Raw genomic sequence first — 18304 nt, 5'->3', positions numbered from 1 at the left:
TGAGAGAGGTCAGAGGTGAGTGGCCAGGTTCAAGCTGACAGGAAGGCTACAGTAACTCAAGTAAGCACTCTTTACAACCGTGGTGATCAGAAAAGCAACTCAGAACACACAATATGTCAAACTTTGAGGTGGATGGGCTACAACAGCAGAAGACCACATTGTGTTACAATCCTGTCAGTCAAGAACAGGAATCTGAGACGAGAGTGAACACAGGCTCAACAAAACTGCTTGTGCTTTTGTTTTTTTGTTCAATCTTCAACTGCCCAGTTTTCACGTAGCCTCAACGCAACCAAGCTGGCTGAAATCTCTTTTCCAGTGGAGAGTAAGGTCTCTAGTAGTGTCTAATAATGTGTGTGTGTGTGTGTGTGTGTGTGGGTGTGTGTGTGTAATCCAGCACACTGGGACTATTAGGGAAATGACAGGCCTGTAGGAATGTTTCCTGCTTCTGGAGGGGCCTAGTTTGCCCAGCAGCCCTGTTATTACCCTCTTTAACACGCCCTCCATCCATTTCTCCCTCCTGCTGTCCCAGGTCGGGCTCCAAAACCATGCTGTGCACTCCCTGAGAGAGTAGAGCGCAGGAAAACACACACCAGTTCACACATTATTCTTCTAGTTTAGGTAGGAGAGAGTGAGCGTGTGAAGGATTTAGATATGACCTTTACACACAGCAAGGATTTTAACTGGGCAGTTTGTTTTAGATTGCCCAGAAATAACTATGGACAAGCCACAGAAAATTCCAGAGACTGCTAAAAAATCACACACACACACACACACACACACACACACACACACACTGTTCAGACCTGAAATAATATTTTATTATAGTAACACATCTATTTTTACTATACTAAAATATTGTTAAACATTATAAAGATGTTTTATACCGGAGTGCTGTTGAATTCTTGAACCTGATCCACTGAGGATGCAAGATTACACACGCTTCATACCACTCTAACCCACCTGGACAATAAATACTGCTATGTGAGGCTATTATGTGTGGATTATATCTCCACGTTTAATACTGTCATTCCAACCAAGCTCATCCACAAGCTGCTAGATCTGGGACTAAGTGCCACATTATACGACTGGATCCTGGATTTCCTCACCAACAGATCCATTATTGGCATTAAAACCTCCTCCACTCTGACCCTCAACACTGGCATTCCACAGGGAAGCATTCTGAGCCTGGTGCTGTATTCCTTGTTTACATATGATTGTGTGGCCGTTCACAGCTCCAACACTATAATTAAGTTTGTTGACGATGCCTCCATTGTGGGTCTGATCACCGACGACGACGAGACGGCCTGCAGAGAGGAAGTGAGGTTCTTGGGACAACGGTGCCAGAGCACCAACCTGTTTCTTAATGTCAGTTAAACTAAGGAGCTGGTAATCAACTTTAGGAAACAGGATAAGGTACATCCATCTACATCAGAGGGGGCAAAGTAGAGAGGGTCAACAGCTTCAGATTCCTAATGGTCACCCTCACTGCTAGACTCACTTGGACTGAGCACACAGCATCCATCATCACCATTATTTCCTCAGGCGTCTGAAGAAATCCAGGATGTCCACGACAGTCCTCACCACTTTTTACAGAAGTGCGGTGGAGTCTGTCCTGACAGGGTGTATTGCATCCTGGTATGGTAGCTGCTCCATACTGGAAAGGAAAGCAAGGACTCAGGACTATTCGAACACGCACTACGTGATTCAGGAATAGTTTCTACCCCAATGCCATAAGACTGTTCAACACACATTAATGTGTAATAACAATAATGACACTGGACACTTTATAATAGCAATAATATGTCACGTTACAATTTTGTGCCTTATTGTATTGCCACTTATTGTCTTATTGTAAAGCAATTATTATGTTTGCACACATGTCCACTCGTGCACTCGTATAGTGGTGATGTTTCTATTGTATTCCTGTCTTGTCTATAGTGTGTGGAGCAGCGTTCAAGAAAGCTTTTCATCGTATTTTGTAGACGGTACTCTACACATGACAGTAAACGACTTTGACTTTGACTTTGATTGGTCAGAAGGTGTTCATCCATTTTCTATAACAGCAGCTCTGACAGTAGTGCCAGCTGTGTGGTTTAGATTAACTTACTCGTTCTCATGTGACCGACTTGTATCAAGTCAAGTGGGTTTTTAATGTCATTCCTCTATATAGCTCGTATACATTGGAACGAAATGTGGTTTCTTCAGGACCATGGTGCGACACAGAACAGTCGGCTACGCAGGACTACATAAAGTGCAAATACACAGCAGTGTGAGACGAGTGCAAGACAATGAATTATGTCATCATTGTATGGTGGACCCCACGCAATCTGAGGGTAATAATAAACAGATATTAAAAATGTGGGGTTTTTTTACAAATAAAAAAGGGTGTAATTGTTGATATATTGAAGTTTATATAAGGAGGCATTTATGAACTTGAGTGACTATGGAAGAATTCTCGGGTGTCTACAGTTATCTGGAATGCAAATGTTTGCAGGCCGAGGATGTTATGCTTTATTTTTAATTATTAATAAAAGAAAACAATGTTTGTCTGTGGAATAAAAGACTTCGGCATTTGCGGCTGTTGAAACCTTCAGGGTGGTAATAGTAACTAACTATCTATCTATCTATCTATCTATCTATAGATAGATAGATAGATAGATAGAGAGAGAGAGAGAGAGAGAGAGAAATTTTGCATCTCAAGGCCGTTTACCTTAAAGAAAAGTATGAGCATGCATATACACAGTATGCATGACGTCATTCTGCTCTTTTGAAAAATACCTGAAATTTTCAACCTAATATTTATCCTCCATAATTGTAGAGTTTTTGTGATTACTCAACAATTTTGACACGTTTCCCTGTACTGAGAAAAGAACATGAAACAGGAGTCTAAGGACACCTGTTGTGCTAAGCTAAGCTAGCCTTGAGCTAAGTGAACTCTAGAACACTTTCATGCTTCAGTCAAATGTATTTGTAAATGAAGCTCTAAGTCTGTATAATTCATCTTCAGTAATGGAAGTACCTTTTCAGGGGGAAGAATTTGTGGTTGTGTGTTGTAGCTGGTGTAGTCAATTTTGGTGTGATGGTGTATGGAAGCCAGCAGCTTTGTCTTATTTGCATTACACAGACACATATTTACTGGCAGAAGCTTTCCTCAGGGCTCCCGCAGCTGTTTGAATGCTGAGGGGTTTTGTGTGTGTGTGTGTGCGTGTGAGGAAGCAGAAGGCCTGATGGGGAGGGGCTTGGGGCGGGGGGAGGGGGGGGGGGTGTTGACGACTCACTGCCTATATAATAATTCCATAACAATTGTCCTGATTCCTGAATTGGGGTTTTGTTTTCCCCTACATTGGCCTGTCAGTGACCCTCCTTTTTTCTTTTCTTTTTTTAAGTATACCGGGCGGCTGTGGGTCAGGTGGTAGAGCGGGTTGTCCACTAATCGTAGGGTTGGCGGTTCGATTCCCGGCCCACATGGCTCCACATGCTGGAGTGTCCTTGGGCAAGACACTGAACCCCAAGTTACTCCCGATGGCAAGTTAGTGCCTTGCATGGCAGCTCTGCTACCATTGGTGTATGTGAATGGGTGAATGAGACACAGTGTAAAGCACTTTGGCTAAAAGCGCTATATAAGTGCATACAGTACCATTTACCTAAAAATTTTATTTTACCTAAAATTAGATATAATAAATGTTTTCATCTTAGTTCTAATATAAGAAACTACTTTCAGGTAGAATTCATACAGATGCGTAAGCACAACTACAAGATTGTCTCGGTGTTACACTAACAGAAATAATTGAATGCTGTTCCAGCAAAAGAATCACCCCCCTGCTCCATTCATCATCTTTAATGTCAATATTATATATCACTACTGTGATTTTAACAGTATTTGAGGGAAAACTTTGGCACACAGGAGGGGTTTATGTGGTGAGCATGAATGAACCACTCAGTGGTTAAGGTTCTTCCCTAGTTCAAATCCCAGTACCGCCTTGAGCAAGTCCTTTAACCCTCAAAAGTTCAGCCGGATTCTGGACTGGATTCTGCTTCACCTGCAGATTGCTTTAGACAGAAGTGTCTGCCAATGAATAAAATATGTGTAATGTCATGTAAGGATAATGTTAGTTTTGCTTGGAGTCAATCCTAGCTCTGAAATGGGTTTGATTAATAGCATCAAGTAATGAGGTGTATCATTGGGTTTGATCTTTAAATGGTTTTTTGCTGCTCCATCAGTAAAACATAAAACTGTGGTTGGAATGCTGAACGTTCCTCCTGTTCTCTGTGTGTGTGTGTGTGTGTGTGTGTGTGTGTGTGTGTGTGTGTGTGTGTGTGTGTGTGTGTGTGTGGTCACTGTTACTCATTTTGAGGGGCTCAAATGTTCCCATGACAGGAAGAAAGCAAGTCAATTCTGCCATTATGGCCATTTAGCCGACCCCCTTGTTGCTCAAAATAGAAATTTCATTTGGAACAAAGCAAACTGAGCCAAAATAAAGGCTGAAAATTGCAAAATGTTTAAACCACAAAAGAACGTGACCGAATATGAGATGAGGTCTCATCTTAAGATCGACATTATACATGGAGAAAGAACACCGTTTGAGATTCCGACCATTTCAAAGGACTGCTTACTGTGATTATGAATTACACTCCATAGAATCTGAGACTAATAATAAATGGATTTTGTTTTAAAAAGTGTTGTTGAACAAAGAAAAATTTTGAATTGTTGAGGTTCTGTAGGTTTTTTGTTGGAAGACAAAATCTGTTTATCATTTCTTGAAGGAGTCTTGAAGGAGTCTTAATTTATCAGAACATATTTCAGTCCATACCGGATTTCACAGAATTTTTTTAATTATTGTTGCAACAGAAAATGCTTTATTTTTCTGTGTTTTTTTTGGTGTTTTTTTTCTTCAAAATTTTGCTGAAATTGCAGTTGCACAAAATTGTTTTGCACGGTCTTTCTCAGTGATGTTTGTTGGTAAATGAGACCTTTTAGCTGTACTCATGTTCGACACACGTGAATCGAAGAGGGTTTTATCTGAATGTGTGTCGTGATGATGTCACATCACGCGTCTTGGCTCAAATCTGCAGAAAATCGGCGGTAATTTTGAAAAATTGCAAGCTTCAAGGAAAAGAGTTTCCTTGATTTTGCATTACTTTCTCTGCGATCACATAATCACAGAATCTTGAAGGGACTGATAATTATAACACACTCCTGGGGAAGGAAACACAAATATTTGAATTGACATCAATTTTGTTTGTTTTCACTATTAATATCTAAGGGCCATATTCAGAATTCCAGACGTTTCGTGCATAGTTACGCAGGGAAATTTAAGCGGTTCAATTTCTGGGCGCTCTATTTAGGATATGCAAATCACCTGCACGTAGATCACACTTCCGAGGTTGCCAGATTTTTCTTGAGTAGAAGTGTCTGAGACAGGGTTTTTCGATAGTGTCTAGACTGCTGCTTTTAAACACTAGCACTTGCTTTTAAATTAGGAAAAGAAAATGAGGACATTTTTCTTGCTGTCAAATGTAATACGATGTAACATAAAGCTAAAGACGAACTTCGCCATGTGCGCACATTTCGTACTTAACTTCTGAGTAGCGCTTAACTCCATAGTTAGATCTGAGGTCTGGATAGAATTTTGCGCAAACTTTAAATCCTCACTACACGCATGTAACTCGACTCGGAATAACTAAAATGCACTGTCTGACAGCGGAGTATTTGTTAGGTATTGATTCAATTTCTTTATCTTCTTCATTTTATCCTCAGGGTGTGCACACTTTTGAAATCAGCTCCGTATTCCTTCAATTTAAACTCCAGTGGCTATTTCCTGAGTGAGACGTGTCCCTGAAAGACCTTTTTAGACTTTTTCAGATCCGCACACCTGACTCAGGTAGATTGCTGTGTTGTTTATGATAGAGATCTGAGCTATGAATCAGAGAACAGAAGCAGACAGGATGGGGAGAGTGGGATGTGGGGTGTGACATTTTATGTCTACTGTGGGAGCAAGTGAGTGACTGTGCTTGTTAGTCATGGATTAACTCTCTCTCTCTCTCTCTCTCTCTCTCTCTCTCTCTCACTCTCTCTCTGTGTGTCTCTCTCTCTCTCTGTGTGTCTCTCTCTCTTTTTCTCAGATAGGCTCAGGCCTTTAAGTTGATTAAGTGCATTGATAATGTATTCGCTGAGTGAGGGTTTCACCTACATCGTGTTTATGTGTTTTTACATTTCTAATGACTGAAAGCCGGTGTGTGTTTGTAATGGCTCCGTTTTTCCTCCAGTCCTTGATACACATGCAAAATTTCACACTCTTCATGTTTTGTTGTAACTCTTAAAAAGGGTGTAGCTCTTTTTATTTTTTGAGTGGAGGGTGAAGGTATCCGGTATAACAAGGCTGAATGCTTCAACACACATACCAATACACATACACACGCGCGCACACACACGCACACAATATATCACACACAAGGTCACTTGTGGCAGAGGGGTATGAGATTGTGTAATGACCAGCCTTTACCAGTGCTGCGATGTTGTGGGATTACACTTCCATCTAGTGGCAAGTATGAAATTTCAACTCCATTTTAAACTGATATTTTCTCTCTCTGTTTTGCTTTCAGGCCCGGCTGGCTCTAAACAGAGGAGCTCAGGCTGTCATTTTTGACATCACTGATGATGTTAGCGCTGCTATTGAGGTAATTGTGTGTATGTGTGTGTGATGAAATCAGACATCAGTGTAGCTAGATTGAATGGATAGAATGAATGAATAGGTTGTAACCGCACACTGTCGCATACAGTTGAATTCTGGCTTCCTGAAGAAGCCGGTGGTGATGGTGAAGGCAGCGGATGCTGAGGAGCTGATGGGACTGGTCAATAAGAACGAGGAGGCCAATGTTGAGATCAACATCATGATGGAGACACCAAAATGGGTGGGCACACACATACACACACAGACACACAGACACATCTAGAATTGACACAAAGAATACTCATTTTGACACGCTTGCTTTCTCTCCCACTCTAGCCCCATTATGAAGTGGGAATCCTCTTGACAGTCGTGTTGGTTGTGCTGGCAATCATTATGATCTTTGCCTTTCGTTCTCGCTGCAGGTCCAACCGAACTTGGGTAAGCATGTCACATTTCAGCCTTTTACATACATGATTTGTCTACACACCAGTCTTACCCAAGCTCAATCCAGTCATATGCAGATCAAATCAAAATCCAAGTAAATTCTAAAGTCATATCCCAGTCAAATTCAAAGACCAAGTCAAATCCAATGTTTGGGTAAATTCCAAAGTCATAACCAAGTCAAATCCAAAGTCTTACCCAGGCCAAGTCCAGTCATATGCAGGTCAGATCCAAAATCCAAGTAAATTCTATAGTCATATCCAAGTCAGTTTGAAAGACCAAGTCAAATCCAATTATTAGGCAAATTCCAAAGTCATAACTAAGTCAAATAGAAAGTCCAAGTAAATACTGGAGTGATATCCAAGTTGAATCCAAAGAACAAGTCAAATCCAAAGTCTTACCCAAGCCAAATCCAGTCATATGCAAGTTAAATCCAAAATCCAAGTAAATTCTAAAGTCACATCAAAGTCCTATACAAAGACCAAGTCAAATCCAAAATCATATCTAAGTCCTGAACAGGGTTTCTGAGGATGTTGCAGTGTTGCTATTTTAGTTGGGTGGAAGCCAATTTATGTTGTGTCTGCTGTTATTGTGATCATAAATTTTGCACTTCTCTGAAGTACGTGGAGGGGCACAGTGCCTCATTTATGGTTAATGTAGTCCTGCTAGTTGGATAAGTTCCAAAATAAAAACCTATTGTGTTTTCTTAGCACATGCTATTGTGCCAAAATTGAGGTTCACATTGTGTTCTCTTCACCAGAGCTCTGCCGTATTTGCAAGTGTGTGATTTAGTGAAATCTGGTTTCATTGTTTGGTGAAGCTTTATGCAAACAGGTCCATCTGCCCCACTGTGTTTAGGCAGCTGGCGACGACAGACTGGTACAGTACCCTCCACTAATATTGGCACGCTTGGTAAATATGAGCAAAGTAGGCTGTGAAAAATTTTCTTTATTGTTTAACCTTTTGATCTTTTGTTTAAAAAATTACAAAAATACTCTTCTCTTATGGATATCAAACAAGTGCAAACGAAACATAGGTTTGTCCAAAAGAAAATTTTTGTTAAATATAGTTGGGCAACAATTATTGGCACCCTTTTAGTCAATACTCTGCCAAGATAACAGCTCTGAGTCTTCTCCTATAATGCCTGATGAGGTTAGAGAATACATGGTAAGGGATCTGAGACCACTCCTCCATACGGAATGGCTCCAGATCCTTCAAATTTCAAGGTCCACACTGGTGGACTCTCATCTTCAGTTCACCCCACAGGTTTTCTATGAGTTTCAAGTCAGGGAACTGGAATGGCCATGGCAGGACCTTGAATTTGTGGTCAGTAAACCATTTTTGTGTTGATTTTGATGTTTGTTTTGGATCATTGTCCTGCTGGAAGATCAACCACAGCCCATTTTAAGCTTTCTGGCTGAGGCAGTCATGTTTTCAAATATCTCTTGATATTTGATAGAGTCCATGATGCCATGTATCCTAACAAAATGTCCAGGTCCTCTGGCAGAAAAACAGCCGCAAAACATTAAAGCGCAACCACCATATTTAACCGTGGGCATGAGGTACTTTTCCATACGGCTACCTTCTCTGTGTGCACCAAAACCACCTCTGGTGTTTATTGTCAGAAAGCACTAGTTTGGGTTCATCTGACCACAGAACCCGATCCCGTTTGAAGTTTCAGTAGTGTCTGGCAAACTGAAGACGCTTGAGTTTGTTTTTGGATGAGATTAGAGTCTATTTTATTTAAGCTCTTCCAAACAACTTGTGGTGATGTATGTGACTTCGGATTGTAGTTTTGGAGACTTTCTGACTCCAAGATGCAACTAACTTCTGCAATCCTCCAGCTGTGATCCTTGGAGATTCTTTGGCCACATAAACCATCCTCTTCACAGTGCATTGAGACAGTATAGACACACGTCCAATTCCAGGTTGATTCATAACATTTCCAGTTGACTTGAACTTCTTAATTATTGTCCTGATGGTGGAAATGGGCATTTTTAATGCTTGTGCTATTTTCTTATAGCCACTTCCCATTTTGGGAAGCTCAACAACCTTTGGCCGCACATCATAGCTATTTTCCTTGGTCTTGCCCATTGTTATGTATGACTTTGAATTTGGTCTATGTGTTACCTCATATTTATACCCCTGTGAAACAGGAAGTCATGGTTGAATAATTTCATGTTCCTAGTCACCCAGGTGTATTCAAACATTTGAAATATCAGTGGGAATATACGTCAAAGATATTTTTCTCATATGAATTCATAGGATTGCAAATAATTGTTGCACACCTATATTTGACAAAAATATTATTTTTGATAAACCTGTGTGGTATTTGCAATTGTTTGATATCCATGAGAGCAGAGTATTTTTGTTATTTTCTTTAACAAAAGATTGGGAAGCAGAAAGTGGTGAAGCGGCAGCATGCAGCTACTATATTTGCAGTGGACATGCACCATAAAACCTTTGGTATTTTGACTGGACCAGTGCTTCTCAATGATTGTGATTTTTTTAAGTCACTTTGGAGTAAGGCAGGTTACAATCTAAGCATATAACTGAGAATTTGAGGCAGAAGCGTCTTGCTTACGGGACTAACTGCTGATTTCAATGGAACAGAATAAGTATAGTATTACATCACTAGTGCTGCAATATTTAATGACCTGTATGTCTGAAAACCTTTGACAACAATGATAGTAATTATAGTCAGAATTATAGTAGCTCCTATTTGTAAACATGACCTAAAATTATTTAGTACACATACAGCTCCCAATCAGAGGGTCCCCGAACACGAGGTTTAATTTTAAACAATTTCAGTGCATTTGTGTATATTACTAACAAGATCTATTCCACAAATGCATTGCTGTAATATCTAAAGAGATGGCCTGAATCAGTGTGACATCTCCTGTTATGTAATAAACAGAACATTTACTACATGTCCTATTTTGTCATTATATAAGTTAATATGACACCACAGATCGAAACCTTGTTGCTTTCTCACCTGGTTCCCAGGACTCGGTCCACCAGCAGACCATGCGGGCCATTAGCAGGCTGGAGACCCGTACCTACAGCTCTCAGGGCTGCTCAGGAGGATCTCATCATCCACATAGTGGCCGAGGGTCAAACAGCAGCTCCAGCTCTGGCCCTATGTGTGCCATCTGCCTTGAGGACTTTCTGGATGGACAGGTGAGGGGAGAAATGAAGAAAGAGTGGAAGAAGAATAGAGATGAACATTAAAAATGGATATAGATACATAGCAAAGGAGAAAGCTTACTCTCCCTATGACAGAATGTCAAATATGGAATGCTACCCCTGAGAAGTTAGTTAGCATAATGCAAATACAATTTTGAAAAATAATTAGATAACCATTTCTGATAAGTAGACATATGCAACCATGTTATTGTGTTCACGGTGGACAGACTTTCTGATGTTTCTTTTCTCCTCCTTCTAAGGATCTGAGGATCATCTCATGTGCGCATGAGTTCCATAAGGAATGTGTGGACCCTTGGCTGCTTCAACACCGGACCTGTCCACTCTGCATGCACAACATAATGGGTAAATAGCACCAGAGTAACCCACAAAGAAATAAGAAGCTTTATTCAGCAACCATGAATGACTGACAAATTACCATTTTAATTTCAAATGGTATAGATGGGGGTTATACCAGTATTATTTAGACACATTTGCTCTCTTTACAATTTCTCTCACAGTTTAGCAAAATTGAACACTCATTTTAGAGTGATTTTAGAGGGACATATTAGACAGTACTCTACATCACTGTTGTCAAAACACCAATTGAGGGAACATCTTTTGGGAAAATGGTGTTCATTCCTCCAGTATACTTTCAGATATTTGAAGATACTGCACCATGGTGTACTTAAGATGTCCTGTGGTGGCCCTACGGCTTACTTTTCCTAAGACCTTTAATTTGTCACTGCTTTGGAATAGAGCAAAACTAGAGCACCATAGCATATTTAGAAGAGCAGTGAGAGAACAGAGCTTCATACTTTGCTATACTACTGCTTTTCTTCCTGAACCAATACTTGGTTTCCAGCAGGTGCAGAGCCGAGTGGTCGTCAGCCTCAGCGACTTCGTGGACATCCACCCCCAGAGCACAGCCAGGCTTTTCTTTACCCCCACTCACAGCATTACCCAGCTTCTCACTCTTTTCCCCAGCCCCCCATTCCCTTCTCCCTACGACCCCATTACCCCCATACCCTCTCGGGACCCTATCCCCAGCTGGGAGCCTATAGTGGCTCCCCTCCCTACCACACTCGCTTATTGAGCACCAGCTGCAGCTATCATCTTGCCCCTGATGGGCACCGTGCCCGACCTCGCCACAACTGCCGGAACGTCGGGCACCACTACACATCTTCGCGGCGTCCGTGCCACCACTGCCATGCCAACCGGATGCGGCATCAGAATCATCACCAAAACCAGCGCCACGGAGGCTCTCAGGGGCGCCAGGATGAGGGCAGCTGCTCAGGGGCCAGCTATGGCACGGAACGCAGTGGCTACTTCCCTGATGGACCTGGCAGTGACTCAAGCTCGGGCCCATGCCACGGCTCATCCAGTGACTCAGTGCTCAACTGCACCGATGTAAGCCTGCAAGGTGTCTACGGCAGCTGCTCTACCTTTCGTAGTTCGCTCAGCAGTGAGTATGACCCATTTGTCTACCACAATGCTGGTGCTGAAGGTCCGACAGGTAGCACCAGGCCCCGATCTCTAGATTCAGGAGTTAATCAGACTAGTGGAGGACTTGGGTTTGAAGAACCACAGCAGCAACAGGCTGTATTCAGCCATGTGCACTACCATAGACACAGACACCACTATTACGAAGAGGGCGAGCCCAACCAAGGACCAGGAAGAGGCTCTGATGAGGAGCAAGGGACATCAGGAGTAGCAGCAGGCAATTCATCCATGAGTAAGGACTCAACTTTGTGTCAGGGGGCACATGTTGCCTGCCATTGCCCCAAAACGGACCCTATAGACAGGTGTGGACCTCCTGGTGGAGTGGAGGATCGGGATGCAGCTCCTCCATCCCCCACTTCCTCCTTGCCTGGCACCTCAGTGCTGATACCTGCACCAGCCTGCTGCCACCCAGGGCACCCACACTGCCAAAAACCCACCAGCTGCAGTCTGGAAGCTTCTGCCCCACCCATGCCAGCTGTGCACTTCCATCAGAGAGTGGATCTACAGGACGATTGCAGCATCCACATCCACTATGGGCAAAGTCCCGCAGGTTACTGCTGCCCCCCTCCTCTGGGTGCAGCCTCCACACTGCTGCCTGTACCTGTAATCCTGGACTCAGGTGGGCTGGCAGAGTGGCCCTGCTGCAGGGGGGCACGAAGGGGGTGGCAAAAGCAGGTGCAACAGGCTCACTCTGAGCCACAGCTAATGGGGACAGGCACTCTATTGGACGCACCTCTGTGCAGAGGGCATCACAGTGCCGGGCATGAACTGCCCACAGAAATCTGTCTCTACTGCCAAAGTGTACGCAATAATCAGGGTGAGTTCAGTGTGGCAAACCCCAGAAAAGTTTTATTGATTTAATTTACATATACCAAGCCCTCAAGTAGCACAGTGCAATTGGATGAGTGTAACACCACAAACAATAATAATTGGATAAATGAGTACTAGCATATTGCATAGCATAGTGCTTAGAATAAGTACAGTACAACAGTTGGCATAGACTTTGAAATAAATAATAAATGAACTAAATTAAAAACAGAATAAATATTTGATTATTATCCTCGTAAATGGGTGCACAGTGGCTTAGTGTTTAGCACATTCACCTCACACCTCCAGGCTTGGGTGTTTGATTCCAGCCAGGGCCGTGTGTGTGCAGAGTTTGCATGTTCTCCCCGTGCTGTGGGGGTTTCCTCTGGGTACTCCAGTTTCCTTCCCCAGTCCAAAAGACATGTGTCCGTAGTATATGAATGGGTGTGTGAATGTGTATGTGATTGTGCCAAGCGATGGATTGGCACCCAGTCCAGGGTGCTCCAGGTTCCCCGTGACCCTGAAGGATAAGCGGTATAGAAAATGGGTGTAATATATATATACATATTTGTTAACAGTTATTTTGTTTAAACGTTTCCCAGTACTTCTAGTAATGCCAGTGATTAAATGTTTGTTGTGGGGTATTTTGGTTAATAGATACTGAAATTCCATTCATGCCGAAAAGCATGACATACTTGACGAGCAGTTGCTTGTAAAATTTCAGTGGCAGTAATTTACTGGGACTGAATTTTGGAGGCTATCCCAGAATTTTCATGTCAAAGTCCACAGAATTCCTTGGAATTTTTATGCACAATGAGTGAAATATAGCAATTGTCTGAAACTGCATGGAACACTGTAGAATCATCTGGGTATAAACATATCACATCTGTGGCCCATTGTATTCTGAGACATGTGTCTTGTTTTACTTTGTGTAGGATCAGAGGAAGAGTCTGGTGTTTGAGAACTCTCTCCATCCCCAAACCTCACGCTGCTACACAAGAGCCGAAATGGACAAACGAATCGGCCGTCTCTCCCTCTCTCTGTCTCTCGCTCACTCACTTTTTTCACAGTCTTCCAAATAATTCCACATCTCAAGACAGGCATCATTTCTCATCGTCGCTCAGTTCCCACAATTGTTCTGTAACTAAAGTCTGACGCTCTTAGAAAAAAAAGGGTTCCTCATGGGTTCTTTGGATGGTTAAAGGTTTAGGTTTTGAAAGGGATTTTTTTTTTCTGTAAATTGTTCTTTTATTGTAACCTTTACATAGAGGTTTCTCCAAGAGGCAAAGCAAAAAAAAACCCTTTAGGGTGCTAGATGGAACTTTTTTCTAAGAGTATAAAGGTATATCAGTTCAAACTCAGTTCCAGCAGGTAATAATTGATGGTTAATGGTACTATTGATGTATTATGTACTTATAACCCAAGATTCTGAATCTATTATTTTCTGTTTTTTTCCTTCTAAATCAGGTTTACCATGTATCACTTGGTGAACTGAGACATGTTGGTTAGACCTTTACAAAAGGGTGAAAGTGTTTTGTCTCACATTGTTTTTTTTTTCCTTTTTCAAACTATTCAAACATGTTCATTGAAAAAAAAAAAAAAAACAAGTCCCAGAATTCCTTAGTTACCTCCATGCATCACTGCAAGCTGGGGTAGCAGAAGCAGGCCCCTATCCTTATTTTCAAAATTTCCCCTTTTGGGGAATTCATGCTTCACAATATACTGTAGTGATCCATTTTGGTCCTGACAGTATTTCATGTTAGTGAAGAAAAAGAATACCCATGTTGATTTTGTATAGCCATTACTGGTAAAATAATACTCTTAACCCCCATATGACTTAACATCCTGTCTGCTACTAGAACTACAAATTAGACCCAGTGGCTCCCTTTTACTCATCTGATCTTATCTTTGCAGAACACTGAACACACCCCAACATATGATATCATCGATCATGGTTGCGGTTAGGATATCATCCGAAGCGATGATGTCATTCAGTGATCGTGCTGCACATGAAATAAGTTTCCTGCCTGTCTCTCTCTCTCTCTCTCTCTCTCTCTCTCTCTCTCTCTCTCTCTCTCTCTCTCTCTTTCTCCAGCCTACCTCAGATAACCAATCAGAAAAGTCCTGTTCACATCACGGTACTTCAAAAGTAAAGCTCTTGCCTGGCACCCTCTCTGTTTACTTCTGATAAGTGAGAGATAGGGCGCTTTACATAATCTGTCCTCGAAAAAAAGGTTCACTGACTGTTTGGAGGTCATTTAGGTTTCGGGTCTTGTGCTCGTTAATTTGAGAAAGGCAGCTGTCATTTGTGTCACGGTTTTTTTGTTTGTCTTTTGTGTCCTTTTTTTGTTTTCTCGGTTAAAACGAAGCAAACTGACTGAAAACGTTAGAGTTGGCAAGGATTTCAGAACCTACTTTTGGTCATTTTTCACCTTGTCATTTAGCTCGAGCTGAGGAAGCACTAAATTACCCATGAGTACATGCTTTTACCTCTGACCCTTTACCTCGTGTATGACTCGCATATATCCGTACGGATATGGATCATTTCAGAAACGGTCGCCAGCCTGCAAGCTTGCCAAAGGTGCCTCTTTTTTTTTTTTTTTTTTTTTAGACTTGCTGCAAGATTTTCACTGTTTTCATTACTTAAAAATGCTGTATTCAATGTTCCTTCAGAAGTTGGTATGTTTTATCCATGGAAATATATTATAGTATATTCTATTTAGAATATATATGAACAGCACATTGCAGTCATTATGCATTTTCATAACCAGAAGGCAATGTCTATTGTCTAAACACAGCTAATAAAGCAACCCTTTAATAAGTATAGAATAAAATTCCAACAATTGCCACAAAATCAATTGATATAATATGGATTTGCTCTCATAATTTAGCCAAAATGATTATTATGATTCTAATTTGGCATGACATTATGTCTTTACTTTTGTTGCCTCTGGAGTTTTGTACCTGTACATTTTCACATGCAAAGTTTTTAATTTACACTTTCAAGGTCAAATTGGCTAGAAAGGGGGGGGAAATGTCATATTGTTGGTCACCTTTATAAAAAGGTAGTAAAGTCACAAAACCACAAATGAATCTTAAAAAAGAAGGAGACATTAGGTCATCAGAGCAAAATGTTATATATAGATAAACCATGGAATTAAACTTTGAGGGTTGTTGTTGTTGTTGTTTTTATAAAATAAATTAAACCACTATTGATCCTATACATTTCAACTGGTGATGCTCAGAGAGTGACTTACTTAAACCAAAGTTAATAATTAAATGGAAAATAATAAAAAGGATATAAGATACCCGTCTTTTCAAATGTCAGACAGTCGTTTGATTGTCTCATGCAGTCATGTTTTAAATCTTTGTTTGTGCCTTGAATTTCCATGAAACTGCCTTACAGAAGACCTGCTTTGCACTTCTGCGTTGCCTTTATATTCATGTAATGTCGGCCTGAACGTTCTTTCATTACAGGCTTTGTCTTAAATTTACAATTTCACATGCAGCACTTTGGAAAAATGTTTAAAAAATGTTAAGAGTGAAACCTGAAGCAAAACAAGCTAAGCATTATGTAGCTACCAGTACTGGGAAACATCATAGAAATCAACGAAATGTCAATGAACACTAAGGGTGAATTTATCTCCTTTGTTTATTTTTTTACTTTCATTTATTTGCTCTCTTTTCTGATGGCGAATGAGCTGAAACTGCCTTATGAATAGAGCAAACTCCCTCCAGAATACGGAAGGGATATGCCAGTATATTTTCAATATTTTGTGTAAAAAAAAAAAGTGAAAGAAAAAAACATTAATGAGATAAAGTGTTGTATTTTATATATAATAGACATTTTTTTATATAATAAAAAAATCAATATGGTAATGTCACTAATATATTTATTTACTAATATATTTATCCAGTTTGTCCAGGTTTAAGAAAATGAAAAATGTCATTTTTTCCCTTTTTATTATTTTTTTTTTTTGGAATTTTATCTTTATGAAACTTACGATTGCCATCATAGATGTATCAACTTAGCATCATTCCAATTATATGCAAATAAATTATTTTTAAATAAAAAGATGCAACATGTGCTATCGATCATTTCTTTTTCAGATGTTTGTGCTTGGGCAAATGTATGCTGTTCTGAGGTGTAAGTAACGCAACGTTTACTATACTTCATATACATATATTTTTCATTTTAGAAATCACTGTCTTGTATCAAATCCCTAAACCAAATTTTTCACTAAAAGTCAGTCACTGGGTAAAGAGAGGACTAGTCAGAAAAGCAACCAAGAGCCAAGTGGTAACGGTCAACATGATGCTACCTCCATCATGTTTCACTTTGCAGATTGTATTCTCAGGGTAATAAGGAGTTTGGGATTTTTTATTCTATGGCCAAAAAGGGGGTAAATACGTTTACCCCAAAAGCGGTAAATGCTTATGCAATCACAACTTCTAAATTTTTTTATTAATTTTTTTTTTTTTTGCAAACAATATTGGTCTTCCTCCCTGCTTCAATATCATGGGGTATTATGACCTATAATCCCAGTTAAACCTATTTCAGTTCTAAGTAAAAATGTAGCACTGTTCCAGGCACTTTAGCATATAATCTGTAAGCCTTTCCTTAAAGAGGGAAACTGAAGAACCACTAAGGATAATGGATAGAACATTTTTCCCCAAAAAATGAAGGTTTAAACAAATATAGTGTAAGCAGCATTACAATAACACTAATGCTGCAGTTGTGCTGCTGCATGTTAGTCTGCCTGTAAGATCTGCTTTACAGTAGATTGTGTTCATAAGTACTATATCTTTAATTGATTAGCATAAAATCACATGAATAAGTTAGGGTTCAGAACAGTTTAGTCATAAACAAAGGGTCCTCCAGAGTTCATGCTGGAAATGATTCACATAAAAAGGTACAGGCAGCCTTGATCTGTATTAAATGTCCTTAATTACCATGTACTTCTTTAATATTTAATGGAGTTTCTAAGCACATATGTAACATATGTAATTACCCAAATTTACAACTCACATTCACACCAACACAAGGCAAACTATTGAACATAAGTGTACTGCTGTGAACGCTATCATTATAATTGGTCCGTTTTGATGTAGTGCTTTATTAAGTGCACAGGATTAATTGCACAGCAGTTGGAAATTCCAACGCTGTAGTCACCTCCAGGGGCATGGCCACAGTCAGGTCCATAAGTATTTGGACAGTGCCACAATTTTAGTCATTTTGCCTCTGTACACCACAATAGCTTTGAAATGAAGCAATCGAGATGCGATTAAAGTGTAGCCATTCCGCTTTAATTCAACGGGTTTAACAAAAATATTGCATTAACCATTTAGGAATTGCAGGCATTGTTTGCTGAGTCCTGACATTTTCACTTATGCAATATTTATTTAAATACTTATGGACCTGAGTGTAACTGCCACCTTTGAATTAATTCTGACTGTAAAATAACTGAAAAAAAATAGTTATCGATTTTCATAACAAACTCACGTAAATGACACTTTGTATGCAATAAATAAAAGTGCTTGCATTAAGTGAGGAATAAAACACAATGGGACTTGCTGTTATAGGAAAATAAACAACGGTGGAGTGGTGTGAAGTAGCCTCGTGTGAAGTGGCGTTTCTCTTACCACCCTGAAGTTAATTATTTTCTGGTATCAGTAAATGAAATGTTGTTCCTCTCATA

General features: G+C 40.3%; 1 protein-coding gene across 2 annotated transcripts in view; it reads left to right on the top strand.

Moving 5' to 3' along the window:
• Window positions 1-16698, top strand: part of LOC108260261 (E3 ubiquitin-protein ligase RNF43) — a 113210-nt gene extending 96512 nt beyond the window's left edge. The window contains exons 3-9 of one of the 2 annotated variants that reach the window (XM_017460380.3): window positions 6604-6678; window positions 6781-6912; window positions 7008-7109; window positions 10119-10292; window positions 10559-10661; window positions 11164-12615; window positions 13541-16698. In XM_017460380.3, the coding sequence (XP_017315869.1) occupies window positions 6604-6678; window positions 6781-6912; window positions 7008-7109; window positions 10119-10292; window positions 10559-10661; window positions 11164-12615; window positions 13541-13566 (2064 nt within the window). In that variant the 3' untranslated portion in view covers window positions 13567-16698. Of the gene's footprint in view, window positions 1-6603; window positions 6679-6780; window positions 6913-7007; window positions 7110-10118; window positions 10293-10558; window positions 10662-11160; window positions 12616-13540 lie in introns of both variants that reach the window. The other variant, XM_017460379.3, reaches the window with a different exon arrangement.
• Window positions 16699-18304: the final 1606 nt, after the last annotated feature.

Source organism: Ictalurus punctatus, chromosome 28, assembly GCF_001660625.3.
Source record: "Ictalurus punctatus breed USDA103 chromosome 28, Coco_2.0, whole genome shotgun sequence".
Taxonomy (NCBI): Eukaryota; Metazoa; Chordata; class Actinopteri; order Siluriformes; family Ictaluridae; genus Ictalurus; species Ictalurus punctatus.
This window is presented reverse-complemented; position numbering and strand designations above follow the sequence as displayed.